The sequence below is a fragment of the Acomys minous genome (assembly GCF_964271855.1).
Source record: "Acomys minous genome assembly, chromosome: 9".
NCBI lineage: Eukaryota > Metazoa > Chordata > Mammalia > Rodentia > Muridae > Acomys > Acomys minous.
The window spans coordinates 108,024,005-108,043,592 of record NC_140490.1 but is presented as its reverse complement, the minus strand read 5'-3'; the positions used below and the strand labels follow the sequence as shown (position 1 = coordinate 108,043,592).

At 37.0% G+C, this 19,588-nt stretch overlaps 1 protein-coding gene across 1 annotated transcript in view; it reads left to right on the top strand.

Moving 5' to 3' along the window:
* ACSS3 (acyl-CoA synthetase short chain family member 3) overlaps nucleotides 1-19,588 on the top strand; it is a 162,908-nt gene that overhangs the window by 78,789 nt on the left and 64,531 nt on the right. The window contains exons 6-7 of the mRNA XM_084794124.1: nucleotides 6,068-6,148; nucleotides 6,227-6,322. Of these exons, the coding sequence (XP_084650250.1) occupies nucleotides 6,068-6,148; nucleotides 6,227-6,322 (177 nt within the window). The remainder of the gene's footprint in view (nucleotides 1-6,067; nucleotides 6,149-6,226; nucleotides 6,323-19,588) is intronic.

Here is a 19,588-nt window from a genome sequence, read left to right as displayed (position 1 = left end):
AAGGATTTCTCCTGAAAAGGGAAAAAAAAAGGATTTTTTTTTCTCAGACTATGATCTTCTTGATACAGGTGCTTACTTTTTTAAAAATAAACTTTTTTATTATTAATTTATTCTTGTTACATCTCAATGGTTATCCCATCCCTTGTATCCTCCTATTCCTCCCTCCCTCCCATTTTCCCATTACTCCCCTCCCCTATGACTGCGCCTGAGGGGGACTTCCTCCCCCTTTACTCACTTTACTGTTGATATTCTTACTCAGTCAGAACATGGGCCAAATGTCTATTCTACAGCATACAGAGTGCACTATGTCCGTGCCTCACCCTGAGGGAAATGAATGCTTTCTCTTCCAGCAACCATCAACTGCCCATATCTCCTCTGGTTGGGGTGGGGCCTCCTGGGCCTCCATGCACTCTAGAATGTTGACTAGCTTGATTTGTGTAAGTCTTTCTCAGGCAACCACAGCTGCTGTGAGCTCATGACAGCAAAGGCCAAAAGGCACTGTTTCAGATCAATCCTTCTGAAAATCTGACTCTTACCAAACTCCTCGCTCTCCCTCTATGTTTCCCAAGACTTCAGGGCATGAGAGCTGATGTGGACACCACATGGTGGGAAAAGCACACTATCCCTTATATTCTCCACTTTGAACTGTTGTCTCTTACTCATTGATGCCCACTTGGGGGCGGGGGGGAGAAGCTACTCTGTTGAGAATTGAAAGACGTTAATCTATTGGTAAAACCATAAGTACTTAGAAGGCAGTTTTATATATTGTTCATTTATCAAACTAATAGAAGTAGAGTCACCCCTCGAGATTATGACTGCCCCAGCCATGGGTTCTTGACTAGGATTAAAGTTTAAAGTTCTAGGCCTATGTGGTGACTTTAAATCCAATCAGAACCTGGCTGGTTACCCCTGAAACATTCATGCCATTGCATCAGTGGGCGTGTCTTGTCAGGATTGTTGTTATTGTGACTTTCAAGATTCATGAGTAGAAGAAATTGTGATGGTATAGAGAATTTTTAAAAGTTCATCAGAGCTATATCTTTTGCTTATTAATTCTTTTAACTCCCTTCACCATTTGAAGATGTATTTCTTTTAAATCCAATATGGATTTCCCAGTTTGTGTGTGCGTGCGTGTGTGCGTGCATGCCTGTGTGTGTGCGTGTGTGTGCGTGTGTGTGTGTGCGTTGTGTGTGTGTGTGTGTGTAGAATAAGGCCCATTAGAGATGGATGTACAGGAGGTTGTAAGCTGTCCAGAGTGAGTTCTGGGAACTGAACCCTGGTCCTCTGGGTTACCGTTAAGTGGTCTCAAACACTGAGCCATCTCTTCTGTTTCAGCCCTTCAGCTTAATATAGAGCAATTTAAATGCCCCATAACATACATACTGTTTGGAAATGAATATCCCACACATCCAGTCTCTCTGCACACATCACCCTTCTTTTTGTTTGTCCATCAACACTCTTCTTTCATGTGCATGCTTTGTTTTGTTTTTTGGTTTTTTGTTTGCTTGTTTTTTGGCCTCAAGTTACAGTGATAGAAACTGCACATTTTCTGAAGTCTCATTTTCCGTCTCCATTTAATGTTATAATTTAGGTAACTCTGTGGCTTTTCTTACCATAAAAAAGCACTCCATTAGGTTGTAGTTATTAAGGTCCTCTCTGTAATGACTCTGATCTCATTCATTCCTGGGTGACAAGTAACCATCCTTTCCTTTTATAGAAATTGAATTTGATGTTTTTTAATACTGTATAATTTTTTATGTGGTTAAAAATAAAGAACGTCTAATTGTAATACTTCCCATTCTGAAACAGTATTCTTTTCATATCTTCTTCTGGGGATGGAGTGCTGTCATCACTCGGAGATTTCTCAGCTTCTCCGTACCCTAATGATTATGTCTGATGCTGTAGAGTCTAGAATGTTGGTGGTGTAGGTGGCTTTTCTGAGACTGCATTAGATCACTAGTCTTTTTTTACATTTAAGGTAGAGTATAAGCATAGGTAGGCACTCAAAAGACTAAAATAGCTCAAACTTGCATTTTAGAGGGAAACATTATTCTTGGGCAAATACTTTTACCTTAACTACAACATTCAATATACACTTTAAAATTCTCCTCGTTAGAACCAGGTTTTGGAAACACACCTGCAGTTCCATGGACTTAAAGTGAGAGGCAGGTGGGTTGCTCAAGCCCAGGTATTTGAGGCCAGCCTAGCCAATATAGCAAGAATCACTCTTAAAAATAGCTATTTTTAGTTTCTGATTAATTTTGCTTCTCATTACTTTTTTCATTATCTGCCAACCATGGTTACAGGCAAAAAACAACATATTTGTCTCCTTGTTTTATTAGCAAATTAATATTTATAATAACATTTCTTGATACCCAATGTTTCTCTCTCCTTTTACTTCTGAATATCTCATAAAATATCAACATGCAAATATGAGTCTGCTTCTACATCATTGAGACGTCTCAGATACTTAAAGTCTATTGTCTAAATTTTTAGGAGGTCTGGCCATATTGCATAACTATTGTTGAATAATGAACTCATGCTGACTAAATTTTTAATAGTAACTTTATAAGGAGATGACTGAAGAATGATAAATATTTAAATTATAGCCTTTGACTCTTGTTTAACTATATTTTTTAAAAATTAGAATATTTGATTATGGTCTCTAATTATTTGACATTTTTCACCATGTGAATGAAACCAGAATGGGTTAAATTATAAAGATAATTTCTAGGATGACAGAAGTAATATTGTTTAAAAATGTTAAACTTAGGCTGGGAGTGTAGCTCAATGGTAGAGTCCATGCCCATACATGCATACCCCTGGTTCAATGTTTATAAAATATATAACTAAGTTCTTAAATATTAGCCATTACAATGTAAATGCTTTATAACTCATGGTTTGATCAGATGGGTAAGATGCATAGATTTTTTGGTAGCATACACTTAAGTATTGACTGATTTACACAGTCTATTGATAAACATTATGTCACGAAGCAGTCGTTTGATAAAGAAACAGAAACTGTTTCCTAGTTTAAATTCATCTTCTATATTTTACAGTTTGCATTAATACTTAGTTCTGTATCCCAAGCCCTTTATTCTCCATATTTATTCCCCATTTCTAGCCAGTGCATTTTACCACCTAAAATTTTACTCTGTTAATGATAATACGTAATTTCTTGATACAATGCAGCGACACTAAGATAGCAGTTACTTATGCCATCACATATGGAGAATTCTAGTTGGTGCCTAACTAGAAGCTTCATCCCTGCTGACTAGTGTGCACAGTACTGGAAGATATTCTTTGAGTACTACAGGAGGAGAAAGGTAATCATCAGTATCAACAGCAACAAATTCTGTGGCACAGAAGGTCTGAGAGCAACCAACCGAGGTCTGTTAAATGAGATGGAGCCCAAGGTGGCCAAGAACCTGACACTAGATATGTCATGCTCCCAGGGTAAAGGGCAATATTATTATTCTGCTAACGAAATATAGCAATAGAATGATTCCTAATGGCAATCTGCGATACCCATAGATCAGCACCTCACTCAACCCATAACAGAGAAACCTCTTCTTGCAATAAGTGGCAAATAGCACCGATACCCAGAGCCCCACAATATGCAGAGAGTGAGGAAATATGGAGTACTTAGTCCTAAGTAGGAGAGCTTCATCAAACCCTTCCGCTCGAGGCTCAGCAATTTGTGCCGAAGAGGAGATGGGAAGAGTATAAGAGCCAGAGGTAGTGGATGACTCCAAGGAAACAGCATCTTTTTTTTGCCCAACGGGGCTGATACACATGTGAACTCACCGAGACCATGGCAATATGTGCAAGAGCAAAACAGGGTCAAGCGGGAAAGGGTCCCAACGGAGGGTAAATGGACACGGCGCCACAAACCCAGCCAGGAAGCTATCGGCAACAGGTTCCTATTGGCAAAAGGAAAATTATTTTTTCCCCAATGGAGTCTCACTGGGTTTATCAACCACACTCTGGAGCAGGCCCATGGTTACAGGTAGTTGGGCAACACTAAATGAACTCTATTGTGTTTTTGAAGATGTTTCCTTTCATTTTGCTTTCTTTTGACATTTTTAAATTGTTGTTGTTTGTTTTTGTTTTTTGATTTTTTTTGTCACATCAGTCTTTTGCTTCTTTGTTTTGATTTTTGTTTTCATGATTTTTTGTGTGTTTCCTATTTTTCCTGTTTTGTTTTTTTTTTTTATTAAATATTTGAATGGTAGAGTTAGAGCGAAGACATAAGTTGGGTGGGTAAGGAAGCAAGGAGGATCTGGAAAGAGGTGTGGTAAAAACATGATCTAAATATTTTATCTGAATGGAATTCAATTTTAAAACGACTTCTGTGAACATTGAGCAGACTACTGGGTTCCACACATTGATGCTTCTTCAGATAAAGGAAAAAGAAAAATGAAAGACACTTTATGAACCTTCTGTGCTCAAGAATCCCAGAATACCAAAACTGCTCTCATAAAGCTTTTTTTTCCTATATAAATAAAATAAAATGCTGTGACAGATGTAGAGAAAAAGAAACTTCTCAAACATCCTAGTTGAGGTCATTGCTGACATTAAATAACATGTGAAAACATACAGGATACAAAAAAAAACCTGTATGGTGATACCTGTTCAAAAACACTGAGAAGCTCTTTTTAGAAAAGAATGTTTGCAAAACTATTAATACCAAATACATTAAGTTCCTAGACCACAGGAAAAAACATTTTAATGGAAATAAAAAAATAGAATACACTTCATCTAGAGAATTTGAATTTGGTGTCTCAGTGGATATAGAAAGCTTGCTGGAAAGAGACTTCGAATGTCTAATATTTCTGAAGTGAACAAGAGAGTCAGCTGTGTGTTAACTGCATCACACAACATAGTGAATAGCTCTCAACGGCACTAGAGCTGCACCTGATATTTGCCAAGAGACCAGGTGTTGTTGGCGGATACAATATGTTCCACAGTTTGATGCCTGGGTTTTATTAGCGGAAGCTGAGGAGAGCAGCCGTAAAAGGAGCTACGGAAAAGTCAGTGTTTTCTTTTCCATTCTCCTGAATCATGTACATGTGTTAAAAGCACAGAATGAGTCCCAAAATTTACATCTAAGAGAACATCCACTAATTAGGCCACGCTCACCCCTTTTAAGAGAATAATGTTTTGAAGAGACTGGTTCAAATGCTGTGCTCAAAGATTCTTTGAAGGTCATATGGTTTTTTTTTTATTACTGTTATTATTCAGTAGGCATTTTCTGGCTCATTTCAATAGCCATGCCTTATTGGCACTAATGACCATTAATACTTATAATGATCAAGTAAATATTCATTCTTATCTTGTTTCCAGGGTTTAAATATTTTTTTTTGTTGAGTTTGGATAGCTTTCAGTGTTAAGAGACAGTACTGGAAACAGATTTGTGAAAACTACACATATGTAGTTATGTAGTAATGCCTTGATTTCCCTCAAATGCAACATAAAACACATCTGTTAGCCTTAAGGCTAACTCATCAGGATTCATTGTTCAGAGGTCTGGAAACCATCCTTAAAGTATTGCTCAAGTCTATATTGTTCTGTTTGATTCCCACTTAGCAATGTAAGAGGCCTCAATTAGAATGTGGCCTTGTTTTCTTTAAGCGGCCTGTTGGTGTCAGCATAAGGAATGCATGTTCTTATGTTGGTCTGCATTTATCAAATTGAATTTAATTTGAGTAGTTTCTATTTTTGTTCTGGTAAAGCATTTGCAAATACAATTTTGATACTGTGGGTTACCACTAAAAATTGCATTGTGTGACTGTGAAAGTGTATGGGTTTCATATATAATTAAGGATGTCAGACAACAATGTTTTTCTATAAATTGAAGTGATGAACACAAACTTTCTGGGGTTTCTATTACAGAAATAAAAGAAATAGCAATTCAAATATATATATATATATATATTATATATAATTTGTAGTTTACAGAATATTGAATGATTTAAATCTGTAAATTTTGTGATAGCTTTTATGAAGACAGCGACTCTTCTAACCTATTTCATAGATGTTAACTTTACTTTTTCCCCTCTTTTAGGGTGTAGTTAGACCCACTGGGGGATATGCTGTAATGTTGAATTGGACGATGTCTTCCATATATGGACTCAAGCCTGGAGAGGTAACCTGATTTTCCACTTACCTCACATGGCGTTTCTCCGATTAAGACATGCCTTTGATTATCTTCTCTATGTTTTAGGTATGGTGGGCAGCTTCTGACTTAGGCTGGGTTGTTGGACATTCTTATATTTGCTATGGGCCTCTTCTCCATGGAAACCCAACAGTTTTATATGAGGTAACAAAACTGAGGTGATACTATATACTGAGTGTTCTTGATGAATTGACCTGGATAGTAAGAGTGAAAATCGGAGGGCGACGGGGAGCATTGTTTTACCTTCTTCACTTATATAGTTATTTCAAAAGAGAAACATGTGTGAAGAAAACAACAGACAACTGTTTTAACTGTGTTAAAGAAAAAAGTCAACAGAAACAAAATTCTGGAGAACATACGTCAACAAGCTCAGAATCTATCCCAGGAGATTTGTAAATGGTATTATCAAAGGGATAAAAATGTTAGCATCCTGAAAGAGCATTATAAAACATTCTACATAGACTCACATTTTTGTTTTGTTTTTTGTTTTTGTTTGTTTTACATATATTGTGGATTTACAAAAATATTTTCCCTATTTTAATTAAATATTTTCCATGGTTTCTAGTAACAGCTGTGCATGTAGAAAGAGAAAGAAGCGTAGAGTGATTAGATTCAAAGCTGCATGGTTTACAACTTAAAGACTCAGATAGAGTAATTAAAGTCACCATGAAATAAGGTTTTCATATGAGTACTGGAGGGTTACCCTCGGTGGCCTGTTTTCTGTAGTTCTGTCACTGTTTACATTAAGACCTATCAACACACTCAACAGAGCTTTGCAATAACTCTCTAACAGTGGGTTGCGACCTGCCAGCCCCGCCCCCTCGAAACCATCTAAAAACACAGATCTTTACATTACAATCTGTAAAAGCAGCAAAACTATGGCTATAAAGTAACAACCAAAATTTTAGGGTGGTGGTGTGGGTGTGGAGAATCACCACAACATGAGGAACTGTATTAGTGTGTTGCAGCTTTAAGAAGGTTGAGAAGCACTGGGTTTGAAGCAGGCTGCTTTAAAATTTTTTTAATATATTATAATTTATTCAGAATGCATCCTGAATGTTATCACCTCACTTGGATCTTCCTATTCCCACCCTACCTCCCTCTTCTGCCCTATTCCCCTCCCCTAGACCTCTGAGAGAAGGAGACCTCCTCCCCCACCCTATGAGCACAGCATATCAGGTCTCATCTGGATAGCCTGCTTCCCCTTCCTCTGTGTGCCTCCAGCCCTAGCATTGGTGGTATAGTGGCGAGCATAGCTGCTTTACAAAGGCTGCTTTATTTTTAGCCGTGACTGATAACCTGAGTTTAATCCACAGAACCCTCAAGGTAGAAAGAAAAGAGCTGAATCTTCCTGCATTAAAACTCTTACCACATGCACAGCACTACGCAAACATGCATGTATGTGTGCACACAGAAAAAAATATGAAGTTTTTAATACTTCCTAAAACATCTGGGTATGATAACAAGTATGGCAGTCTCCTAGACTTTTGTTTAATATGATATTGGATTTTTTTTTGGAAAGTATAACAAGACGGAAAATATAGAAATCTTTACAGACTCCTATTTAAATGAAAACCTAATGAAGTGAGGCTAGAGAGATGGTTCAGTGGTCAAGAGAGCTTAATGCTTTTGCACGGAACTGGGGTTTGCTTTCCCAGAGCACATGGCAGGCAGGTCAAAAAAGGCTCAGAACTCCAGTCCTCTGGGATCTATGAGCCTCCTCTGGCCTCCACAGGCACCTGCATGCACAAATGCACAGGCACATTCACTTCTCCCTCCCTCCTGACTCTATCTACCTGTCCTTCTCTCTCTCTCTCTCTCTCTCTCTCTCTCTCTCTCTCTCTCTCTCTCTCTCTCTCTCTCATGCACACACACACACACACACACACACACGTAAACAAAAAAAATTAACATGAAATGTTTTTTAAATCTCATCATAGGAAAGAAATAGGAAGATCTTCAGTTGTTGAAACTTTTTGCTTCAAAAATTTCCACATGAGCATCTGTCACTCAGGCAGGCTATCGATATATTGCTTTGAAATAGTCACCCTATGCAGCGGTGTAATCTTACGTTTTCACACTTGACAATTTGTTTTCAGTTCATATAAGTGAGAAAGTAATTTCTTAAGGTCCTAGAAAGAGATGGAGGAATTGAAAGTCTTTTGGTTCAAACAACATGCTTCATGTGCATTATTTTAAAGTAACGTTTGATGTTTGAATAGCTATTTTATTTGATAGCACTTTACTAGGTCCTCATAAAACAATTATGGAGCATATTTCAGTAATAATCTGACGTAAGTTTAAAAAGCCAATGGGAAGGCAGCTTCTCAGTCAGGCTGTCATCAGTATCAGCAGTCTCTCACTATGTGACAAGGACTATCAGACTGAGCAGACTGACAAGTGGGGTGTGTGTAGAAAGGTACCCAGATTATTTACATATTCTCTTATATTAAGAATTGGCAACTCAACAATTACAAATGCAACAACAACAACAACAACAACAACAACAACAACAACAACACAATAGCACGTGAGGCCATTCATTCTCCATGCTCAGGAAATCCTCCTGAACAGCACTGTACCATTTTACGACTCCCATCATTTTCAGTTGTCTCACTTTCTGTCCCTGAAAAATGCAATAGACTTTGAAGCAAGTGTTAAACCATCTCACACTATTCTGCTTTTCTTACACAGTGTTTTCAAATCCTGCCGACTTGATAGACATTCAGATGTTTCGCAATATAACACATGAAACAATCTTGACACATCCGCTCCATGCTAAGGTTTTTGCAACACATAAGATTTTTTTAAAAAAGATAAGTCACCTCTCTTGAAGAAAATAAAATAAATCCTAACACTGAAAGCTTACTTGGAAATATGACATTGCGTGTTCAATTTTGACAAGGCAGAATTTGTTAGTAATAAGTGTTCATGGCTCCTAAGCTGACCTCAGAATTGAAATACTTCCTTAGAGTAAGGGTATCTGATTTTCCATTGGCTTTCCATTATTTTTCTTGCTTATTTAAAATACACGCTAACACTATCAAGAAAGCTTGCTGTTTATCTTGGAATGGTGTTCTCAAACATTGTAGAGGATCTATAAACATCTGTCATATGTCTTAAACATTAAATACTTTCTGTACATTCTGAACTTTCCCCCTCCTTACGTACCATGGAAATGTGCTATTTTTCCTGGCCTCAAAACAAAACCTCTTGATTGTTACCACTTCTAACTTGCATCTTCATGTTCTTCCCCTGTACAAGCTAGACTCTGTAAAACGGCCCTCTCCACCTCACCTCTGCTCCCTAATCCTGCACCTGTGCTACATCTCACTGTAATCTGGCTTCAGTCTGTATCACTTCATGGAAGCGTCTGTTCCCAGATGTCACTATGGCCTTTATAAGTGCTAGAGTCCAAGACCTTTGCCATCTTTCTCAGCAATCATCAGCCATCATGACTGATATCTTTCTTCTTTCTTATTATTTTTTCCCCTCACTATCTATGCAATTTATTTTTCCTGGGTGTACTGTTCCTTTGTCTGCTCTTCCATGGAATTGTTTCGATTTTGGGGGCATGAATCGATGGATTGATTAAAGCTATGAAAAGTATCATGTGTGAGAAGTTAATAGCAGAATCACAGGTGACATAAAGGCAGCTGCATCACAAAAGTGCGCATCCTGCCATGAGTGACAAGTTACAAAACTATAGCTCTGGAACTCCTTGCATGACTTTCATGCAAGTTAGCTGACCAGAAAAAAAAATCTCTTCTACCAGTAGGTCTTTCCTGTTTTTCTTTACTTTTGTGTGTGTGTGTGTGTGTGTGTGTGTGTGTGTGTGTGTGTGTGTGTGGTGTGTGTGTGTGTGTGTGTGTACGCTAATTTAAAATAGATTCCTCCGCTCCTTCCAACTCCTCTGAGACCCTCACCACTTTGCTACCCAAACAAATACACACCCCTTCTTTCTCATTAGAAAATACACAGACATCTAAATGCTACTGCTACTGCTACTGCTACTGTTAAATAACAACAACAGCAGCAGCAGCAACAACAATAATAATACAGAATAGGAAAAAACAAACAGAAAAAAATATAGCCAAAGAAAAAGCACAGGAAACAAATAATATGCAGAAACACATATATTAGCACACACAGAAATCTTGTAAGAATACAAAACTAGAGCTATCACATATAAATAAGCAAAGGGCTTCAAGGAACAAAGAAGTCCAGACAAAGAATTATGAGACACAAATTTTCCAAAAATGCCACTGAGTTCATTTTGCATAGGCAATCTGCAGTTGCTTATGGGACCATTGGGTTAAATGTCCCACCTTTTATTGTCTCCACTAGAGATCTCATCTCTGCCCCTGTTGAATCATATTGTTCAATCCCCCCAAAACCTAGCCATCACCAGCCATCTATTTTATTTCTTCTCCCTATGTAGATTTATCCTCCACCTCCCCACTCCCTACTCCTTACCTAATCTCTGTGGTGATACAGATTGTAGCCTGATCATTGAAGATTTAATAGCTAAGATCCATATGAATACATATACATAGCATATCTGTCTTCTTGGGTCTGGGTTACTTCACTCAGCATGGAACTTTCTATCTGCATCCATTTGGCTGCAAATTTCATGATTTTCCTTTCCTTCCTTTTTAACTGCTGAGTAATATTCTGTTGTGTGAATGTACAACATTTTCCTTACCTAGGGAAGGAAAATGGGCATCTGGGTCATTTCTAATTCTTGGTTATAATGAAGAGAGCTACAGTGAACATGTTTGAGCAGATGTCTCTGGAGTAGGATATAGTCCTTTAGGTATGTGCCCAAGAGTTACCTAGCAATTTTTTCTTATTTGTGAGACCTCAGGTTGAATGGTGTCGCCTCTTGAACAATGTCTCTGTCTCCACCTGTGCCTTTTATGTGGTGTAACTGACCGTTGAACTGCATGTACTGCAGCACTGGCCACACTGTCCTGCGACGATCTCGTGACATTAGGAATCACGAGGCAACCAAAAGCTAGTTCCCCAGTACAGTATATAATGCCTGTTAAGCACTGCATTTATACTTTGGAATTAAATTGAATTCTCTTTCTCATTTGAATCTTTCTTTTCTCAAAATTGTTATCATTTTCCAGTCTTGATTTCTCTTTCTTTGACATAAAATTGGAACTATTAGGATAATTTTATTAGCTCATTCATTCTCATTTTCTTCTTGATAATCTCCGTACAGATATTCCAAATTATTACACTCTATCAGAACAACCTTTTTTATGTTTTAATTTTTATTATTTGATTAATTTAGTCAGATTAAAACTCAGTTGTTATCCCATCACTTGTATCTTCCCATTCCTCCCTCCCTCCCACTTTCACCCTATTCCCCTGCCTTAGGTCTAAGACTGAGGGGGACCTTTATATTTTCAACTTTTGTCGGACATCTGTAGATGATCCGTGTGTACCTTATACTTGAATGACATTAATTATTATCTGAACTCTCTCAAATTCCATGATCCCTGAAAAAACATATCGCCATCCATATACGCAATAATTCTGTTAGGGTTGCCTCTGTCTATGCATTGTTCTTTCTTCTCATATTCTGTTGACTATTACACTTATTTGAATCTGCTGTTTGTGCTTTTTATTTATGAGAAGAGTTTTTTTCTTACTCATGTCTCTTATCATGGGTAAAACATCTTTTCAGCTATGGTGAACAAGTATATTATCTCGGTTGATATTCATGCTCTGTTTGGAATTCCATTATGATGGGTAACTGGGAGCCTGATTGCTTATCCCAGATAATCACGAGTCTGGGGATCTTTCAGAAAGATTATTCTGCCCGTCATGTTACTCCATCCTAGGCTATCTCTACCCTGGTTTTCCCTACTCCCTCTTTCATCAACCTTTTACCAATAATATGTAGGGCAACAGAAACTGAATAAGCAATAGTTTACAGTGATCATTTTCAAGTAAGATATAATCAACATTTACTAACTACCTACCCCAAACACATTTTACATATCTTAAAAGTTTTCAGTAGAACATACTTCAAGATGTTTATTGTCTTATGACAAATAAACACATACATTCACATATGTATGTTCCCTCACTAAACTTCAGCTAATTTAAAATGATTGAAACTATATTTTTTATTTGACCATGTTGGATCATACAAAATCACCAAAGAGCTATAATGAAAATAAAATCATTGCAATCTAATAAGTATTCTTTCGAATATTCTATAGATTAAATAAATACTCAAGAAAAATTAAATAAATGTACAAATGAATAAGAAGATAGATCTATATCATGTCAAAATTTGTAGGGCACAACGAAAGCAGTGCTGAGAGGAAATTCATCATACTAATAAGATACAGTAGAAAATATGAGAAATATCAAATAAAGAATCTAAGAGCCCATCTCAAGAAACTAGGAAAAAAAGATCAAAATAAACCGAAAGAACTGGGAGAAAATAAATAGTAGAGATAAGAGCAGACAATAATGAAATTGAAACAGGAAGGCTGGCGGGAAAACTCTGAATCACAGAGTGGCTTTCTGAAATCAAAGTAACAAACCTATAGAGGTTCAAAAGAGAAAAATAAGATATAAATTACCAGTACAAAAGGGACAGAAGATCTCACGAGTGCTGCTGAAGTTATAAAAAGGATCATGAACACCATGGCGAACTTACAATGTGATTTTCATGATTGATGATATGGATCAGTTTTTCTCCAACAGAAACAGTTTGCCTTCCAAATATGAAATAGATCCTTTAAACATCATCATTATTAAGAAAATCAAATTTGTGTTGGACAGCATTTCTTGTAAGAAATCTACAGTCACAGACAACTTTCCTGGAAATTTTAAGCAATGTTTAAAGAAGTCATAATTCTGTAAAATCCTATCCAGGAAGTAGGATAGGTGCTACGTAGTAAAAGAAAGTACTGGATGACTAAGTTCAATTTGTCCCAAGATTGAATTCCCTTCTAATTTTTGAAAATCATCTTAATGTGACTTATCTCATATATCTTTAAGAATCACAAGCTAAAATATAAGGGCCATACACTCATGCCTATTAATATAGAAATCACTTGATAAACTCAACATCCATTTGTAATTGAGGACCCCGAAGGATAACAATAGCACCCACAACCCTGAAAAGGCTCATTTAAAACTGCACGGTAATCATCATACTTAATGAAAAGCAGTTGGAAGATTTCTCCCATGGTTTAGGACAAAGCATGATGTCAGCTTCCAGGACTCTATTTGAAATAATTATTGAATTTATGGCCAGTTGAATATAACAATGTGGGGGAAATACAGGGCATCAGTATCAAATAGGGATGTGTTTACAGATAGTATGGTTATATAAGTGAAAAGTTGCAGCCTGAATAAAAAGAATCCCCCAGCTATTGAATTCAGCCTAATCCTGGGAAACAAGTAACCATTCAAATATCTGTTGAGTTGCTGCTACATATTGGCAGCGAGTACTTGTGGCTAAAGGGAGACAATACAGGGCCCTGTGGAGATGGCTCTTTATCTCCACAGCATCCAGATTAGATTCAGTAATGTAGCTTTTCTAAGAACCTAACTACAAGAGAAAAATGGAAGAAAAGTCCCTTGTTTATTTCTGTATTATTTCCTATAGTGCTACAAACTCTACTATTTTGTTTTTTTTTTAATAGTTGCTATAAAAGGCAGGCACAGTGGCATATGTCTGTAATCTGCCTCTGTCAGGCGTGCTTCTGTGAATTGTAGACCAGCATGGTCTACAAAGAAAGCCTCGGATAGCCAAGACAGAGAAACCCTTCTTTAAAAAAAAAAAAGTTGACATAGAAGTTTAAAAATAAAAATGCACAGCTTCAATGAGTCCCAAGCCTTTAAGAACATAACGTCATTTACATAACGTAAATGACCAGTCACCCTTTCCTATGGCTCCTGGGGTCCTATTTTTGTCATCTAACACCATATAAAACTGTGACTTAAATGGGGCAGAGATCTGCCAGTGGTTAAATGTTTCCCTCTGTTAAAGCTCCACGTTTATTGTGATTGGATAGCATAATAGTCTTTTTCTCGAGGGACTGGCTCTTAAATATTATGCATTAAATGCCACAGCTTATAAGTATCACATCTGCTCTGATATTTCAATTTTTGCTTTCCTCGGGCTGACTGAAGTGGGCCTCTTTTTTCCTTCAGTCTTCCACTAAATCATCCAGATCGCTTCAACTTTGCAAATACAGTGCTGTCATTCTATAAACTCTGTAGGCAAGGAACATTTGTCATTTCCGCCTGGTACCGTGCCTTCTGGGAGGTAGATGAAGTAAAACATTTTAAAGAGGGTTTACTGGCTTTGTTGACGTGTAAACTGCAGGGATAGTTTTAGCTAAGTTATTAATTTTTAAACTCACATTATTAAGTTAAAAAGAATCTTCATGTCTCTTTAGGACAACAATTTAAAACAAAAAGCATTGTCCAACTTTTGCCACTCTTTTTTTCTAATTCCCTACTTTATAGCATTATTGTAGTGCTGCCTATAAAATACTTGCAGTGTCCCTTCCATATCGTAAAACTTACAGCTTCTCACATTTCTCTATATGTGATGGTGAAGTATACATGGAAAGTATCACATCTTTCCATACACTTCTAGTCACAGTTCCATTTTGTACAATAAATAATACAATTTAATTACTATATAAATAGTTGTTAATGTGTTAGGCAATGATGACAAGAAGAAATAATTTCTTACAGTATGGATTTCCCCTAATATTTTAACATCCACGGTTATTTGAATTCACAGTTCCAGAATCAATGGATAGAAAGAGATAACTATATTTAGTGTTAGTTTAAGTTACTGTTGTAAAAAAATATTTTACTTAGGAAGCTACCCGCCTATGTTTAAGCACTAAAACTACAATCTTTACATAGAAAAGTAATTTATCGGGTTTCTGGCATAGTTTTCAGAGTGCTAACCATTCTAAAAAATATATATCTATAACTTAGCTTGATTGAAGTTTCACTTTTATGCTTAGTGAATCATGATATTTGAAAGGCATAATGTTAGGGTGAATTGGTGTCTTGGTATGTTGTTCTTCCTTAGTGATGAATCCTGATTTAACAAAACTGATGCTCCAACACTCTAGGAGATTTGCAGTTCATTATGTGGCAAAGTATCTGGACTTTCAGGACTCAGTTCACAAACAAAACCTCTTTTCTAATGCAAAGAGCACATGCCATTTTATCAATGAATAATCAATGAGCTTTTATTTCAACAAAAATAATTTAATATGCTATAAAATTTAATTAGAATTTCAGTAAATGGTTAAAACTACCTTGGATGTTTAACTTTTAGATACAAAATATAATAACAAGCTTGAAAAAAGTGTTTCAACACTGATGAATACAATAGACATTCAATACGTTTTTTTTTTATCCTGTAAGTGGATATGTCATTCGATAGCTGCAGAGTTAAGATATAACTGAAAAGTTCAGCTTCCAGATGACTTCCACATTCAAAATACATTAATATGTCCCTCATTAAAAAGAGCAAGTAAAATCCCTTATCTAAATTTCCACTACAGCACTGTGAGTAGCAATGGGCACTACTGTTTTCTGCTCTGTGTTCATCTCTCAGTGTTTGCCCTCACTCACCATCTCTTCTTTATAACTTAAGACTTCCCTGTAGTTTCGCCTCTTTCACCGTTGCTCCACCATGACAGCATTTCCCGGCATCTCTTCCTCTCCGTTTCCGCAAAGCTTGCGAGGATTTTCAGTTCTCATCTCTCTTTGGTCAAGACATCATTTCACGATACGGTCATCATCCCCTATGTTTAAAAGAAAGTTTAATGTATTTTTCATTCTGTGTATGTGAAAGCTCTGAGTGGGAAATGGGTCCTTTGGAGCTGTAGTTAAAGACGGCTATGAGCTGCATGACGTGGACCCTGGCAGCTGGACCGTGGGTCTTCTGCAAGAGCTGGACAGTGCTCTTAACTGTGGAGCCATCTCTCCAGGCTCCAACCATCCCCTCTTAGTTACTATCTTCCTTTTCAAGACTTGCTTCTGTATTTTTAGTTATTCTTATGTTCATTGCCCCCACAGGAATTCACCTAATATGTTCTTATTTCTCAAAAATAGCTTTTGGTTATACACTAGACCTCATTTCATGTATATTTCCTCAGCAAAACACTCTTTGATTTCTGAGATAAGAGGAACCCCCTTTGGTCAGTAGTCCAATACCTTGTGTTATGCTCATTTGTTGCACACATTCCTGTCCCTTTCATTTTCAGGCTCTTTTAGTATGTTTGCTTGCTCCTTTCTGCTCTTGCATGGACTAGGGGCAAGAGTGGGGTAGGGGTGGAATGAATCATCTGACTTTTCCATAGCACCAGGGTTCAAGCTCAAAGGTTTTTTGAGCTTTATACCCATTCATTTCTGAATAAATAGTTATTAATTAAATTAGTGAGTGAACATAAAAAAATTGACTTAAAAGTTTTTTCCCCTGGAAGAGAAATGTATAATTTCAGCATTCATTTTCATCAAAGCACTTCATGAATGGCGCATTCAGATATATTGCATATTTATAGAAAAAGGTTTAGTGTTTTTAGTTCATTTGACTATATTAAGAATACTCAGTTTTGTTTATAATAATTTTAAAAGTTTCTTACAACCATTTTCATATTCTTGAGTAGAAGATAATGATCAGAACCTCTTCAGACTACTGTTTTATTAATGAAATGTTGATTGAAGCCGACCTAATCCCAGTATTATCTGGATGAGGGCAAATGTTTGTTATAGTAGCTAATTAACTATCTTTCTGTCTCTGTGACAAACTATGTAAGGTAATCAACCTAAAAATAAATAGAGAATATTTGTTTTGGCTCATGATTTCAGTGGCTCTAGCCCATAATGGCTTGGTTTGATTATTTAGTGCCTGTGGCAGAACAGTATGTGACAGCAAATGTACATGACAACACAGAAACAAAGTCAGAGGGGAAGGTGTCATTGCCACAGTTTCCCGTTCAAGATCAAAGTTATGTTCACAGGTTCTCCCCGCCCCCACTTCCAAAAAAGTTCCCATCAGTTCCTATGACAACCCTAAGGAGGTGGTTGAGCCTACCACACCAGCCTTTGGATATACATCAGACCAAAATATAATTAATATTTCATAAAAAAACTTTGATACCTGAGCAGCTCTAATATCTTAGTGTCAGGCACAAATGTGTGTATCATCACATGGTGAATGTATGCAGATAGTCTTTTTCATCTCTGTTTTCTGTTTATTGTTTGCCTACCTTTCCCGAGTGCTATCTGCAGAACCAAACCAAAGATTATTTCTCAAGGACAAACATTTCTTATGGACCCTGCTTTTTTTTTTTATCTTTGTTGTGCACCAGGTGCAGATGCGTATCTTATATGCACATTTTCATTTCAGAACACAGTGTACCCATGCATCTTCAGTGGCAGCAGTGCTGTTGAGCGAGAAGTTAGCTGGCCATTTCTTGCCTAAATTATTACCTGGGTTCAAAGGATAGTACTAGTTTTGGCTTCTAATAAATCTATTGTGAGAATAAGCTGTAGACTAGTTAGTATACTTGATATTGACAGAACAATTGTCATTACAATATAGTGGTAATATTTCTGGAGCCCTCAAAAAAGCCAGAGATGTAGTGCAGTTGGTATATGACTTTCCTAGCAAGGATAATGTCCTGGGTTATATCCTCAGCACCACTTAAATCCATTATCCTAGAAGGACAGAAAAATAATTCGTTCAAGCTCATCCTCAGCTTTATAGTGAGACTGAGGCCAGCCTGGGCTACTTGAGTCTATTTTATAAGCAAATGGTCAAACAAACATGAAAACAAACAAAGCCTGAAATCCATAAAAAAAAATACTTTTTTTGTGTGCTTTGCATTTGCTTCAATTTCACCAAGTATAGATCTGTTAGTGGCAAGTGTTTCCCTTAAATTCTTCAATGTTCTCTTCAGTTAGGGTGGGATGGTTATTGACAATACTTCAATAATTAACTTCAAAGGAACTCACTGTACTCTGCCTTATTGGACAGAAAATTGGTTGCAAAAAGTAAAGCATAAGATTTTGAATTATTATGTAGAAGCATGATCACTTGCCTGAAAATTTTAATATCTGCCTTTATTTATTGGTATGGCCCTGGGTAAATTCAACTTCCTCAGGCAGGGATTTCTTATATATGAAAGGAGGAAGTTAACACACATTCTCCAGTTTCCAATTCTGCAACTCGTTTTTGGGTCATTTTACTTTTTCAGAATAAAATATATTACATGATACAGTGTTTGAACTTTTATGTCTGGGATTCGCTCTAGCTTTGGGATTTCACTTTAGTTTCTTTTCAGAGGTTACTGATAATGTTGTATTTATTGGAGGAATTGCTCTTGCATGCTAAAGTCTGGATGGCAAGCTTCCTGCAGCTTCCGTGTCTGTTTGGCTTTAGGCTAGTGACTTACCTGCTGAGCCTCCAATACCTCATTTATGATGATTAAGAGCAGTAATCCTTCTGTATCACATAAGGGATCAAACCACACGAGGTGTAGGAAAACTGGCAAGTCACGAAGCCAAAATTGACGTGAGGAGAGCATCTTCTAAGTCATGACACAAAACTGCAAACTACTTTTCTCTAGAATGGAATACTAAAATTAAAACACAGAGCCACTCAGTCCTCTGCTCTCCAGCTGCTATAAGGTGAGGAGTTTTAAGTATTCCCCATTTCTTCTTTCAAAGCCTATTTGTCCTTACAGCACAGTAGTGGTCACTGGAATACTGCAGGCAGCTCCCTTTGGAGCCCATTAATTCTCTTCTAAGCCCAGGCTGAAGGACCAGCACACCATGTACCGGTCCTCCTGCTACCTCCAACTTTGAAGAAAGAGGAGCAGACATGGCAAATATCCCAGTGGTCTCGCTGCTCAAGGATCTGTCCTTTATGCATAGAGCTTTTGACAGAAGTAAGCATGGCTTTGAAGCTTTCGTCTGAGAGAAACAACACTTCTTACGCCTCAGCACTTCCCCCATATTTATAACCTCCTTCTTCTAGTTTTAATCTCTGATTTAGGGGACTTCAGAACCCTCAGCGTGTTATCCTTTTACTGCATAACTCTGCCCCCTTTGTCTCCGTATTCTCTTCTATCTCATAAGACACCGCTGGGATAGTGCCTGTGAAAGCAATTTAAAACTTCAAAGAAATATCATTTGTATGTTGAATGTGACAGTAGACACGCATTTTATATGTGTATAATTTATCAATAAATTATAAGTAATTATAATCAGTTTATAGACACTGGTTTGTGATTATTTTCAAATACAAAAATCTCATATTTGAGATTGTTAAATATGAGAATTACTTAAGGATTGTTTTTGTAGATGACAAACTTGCCTAGCTATCGCTAAAGT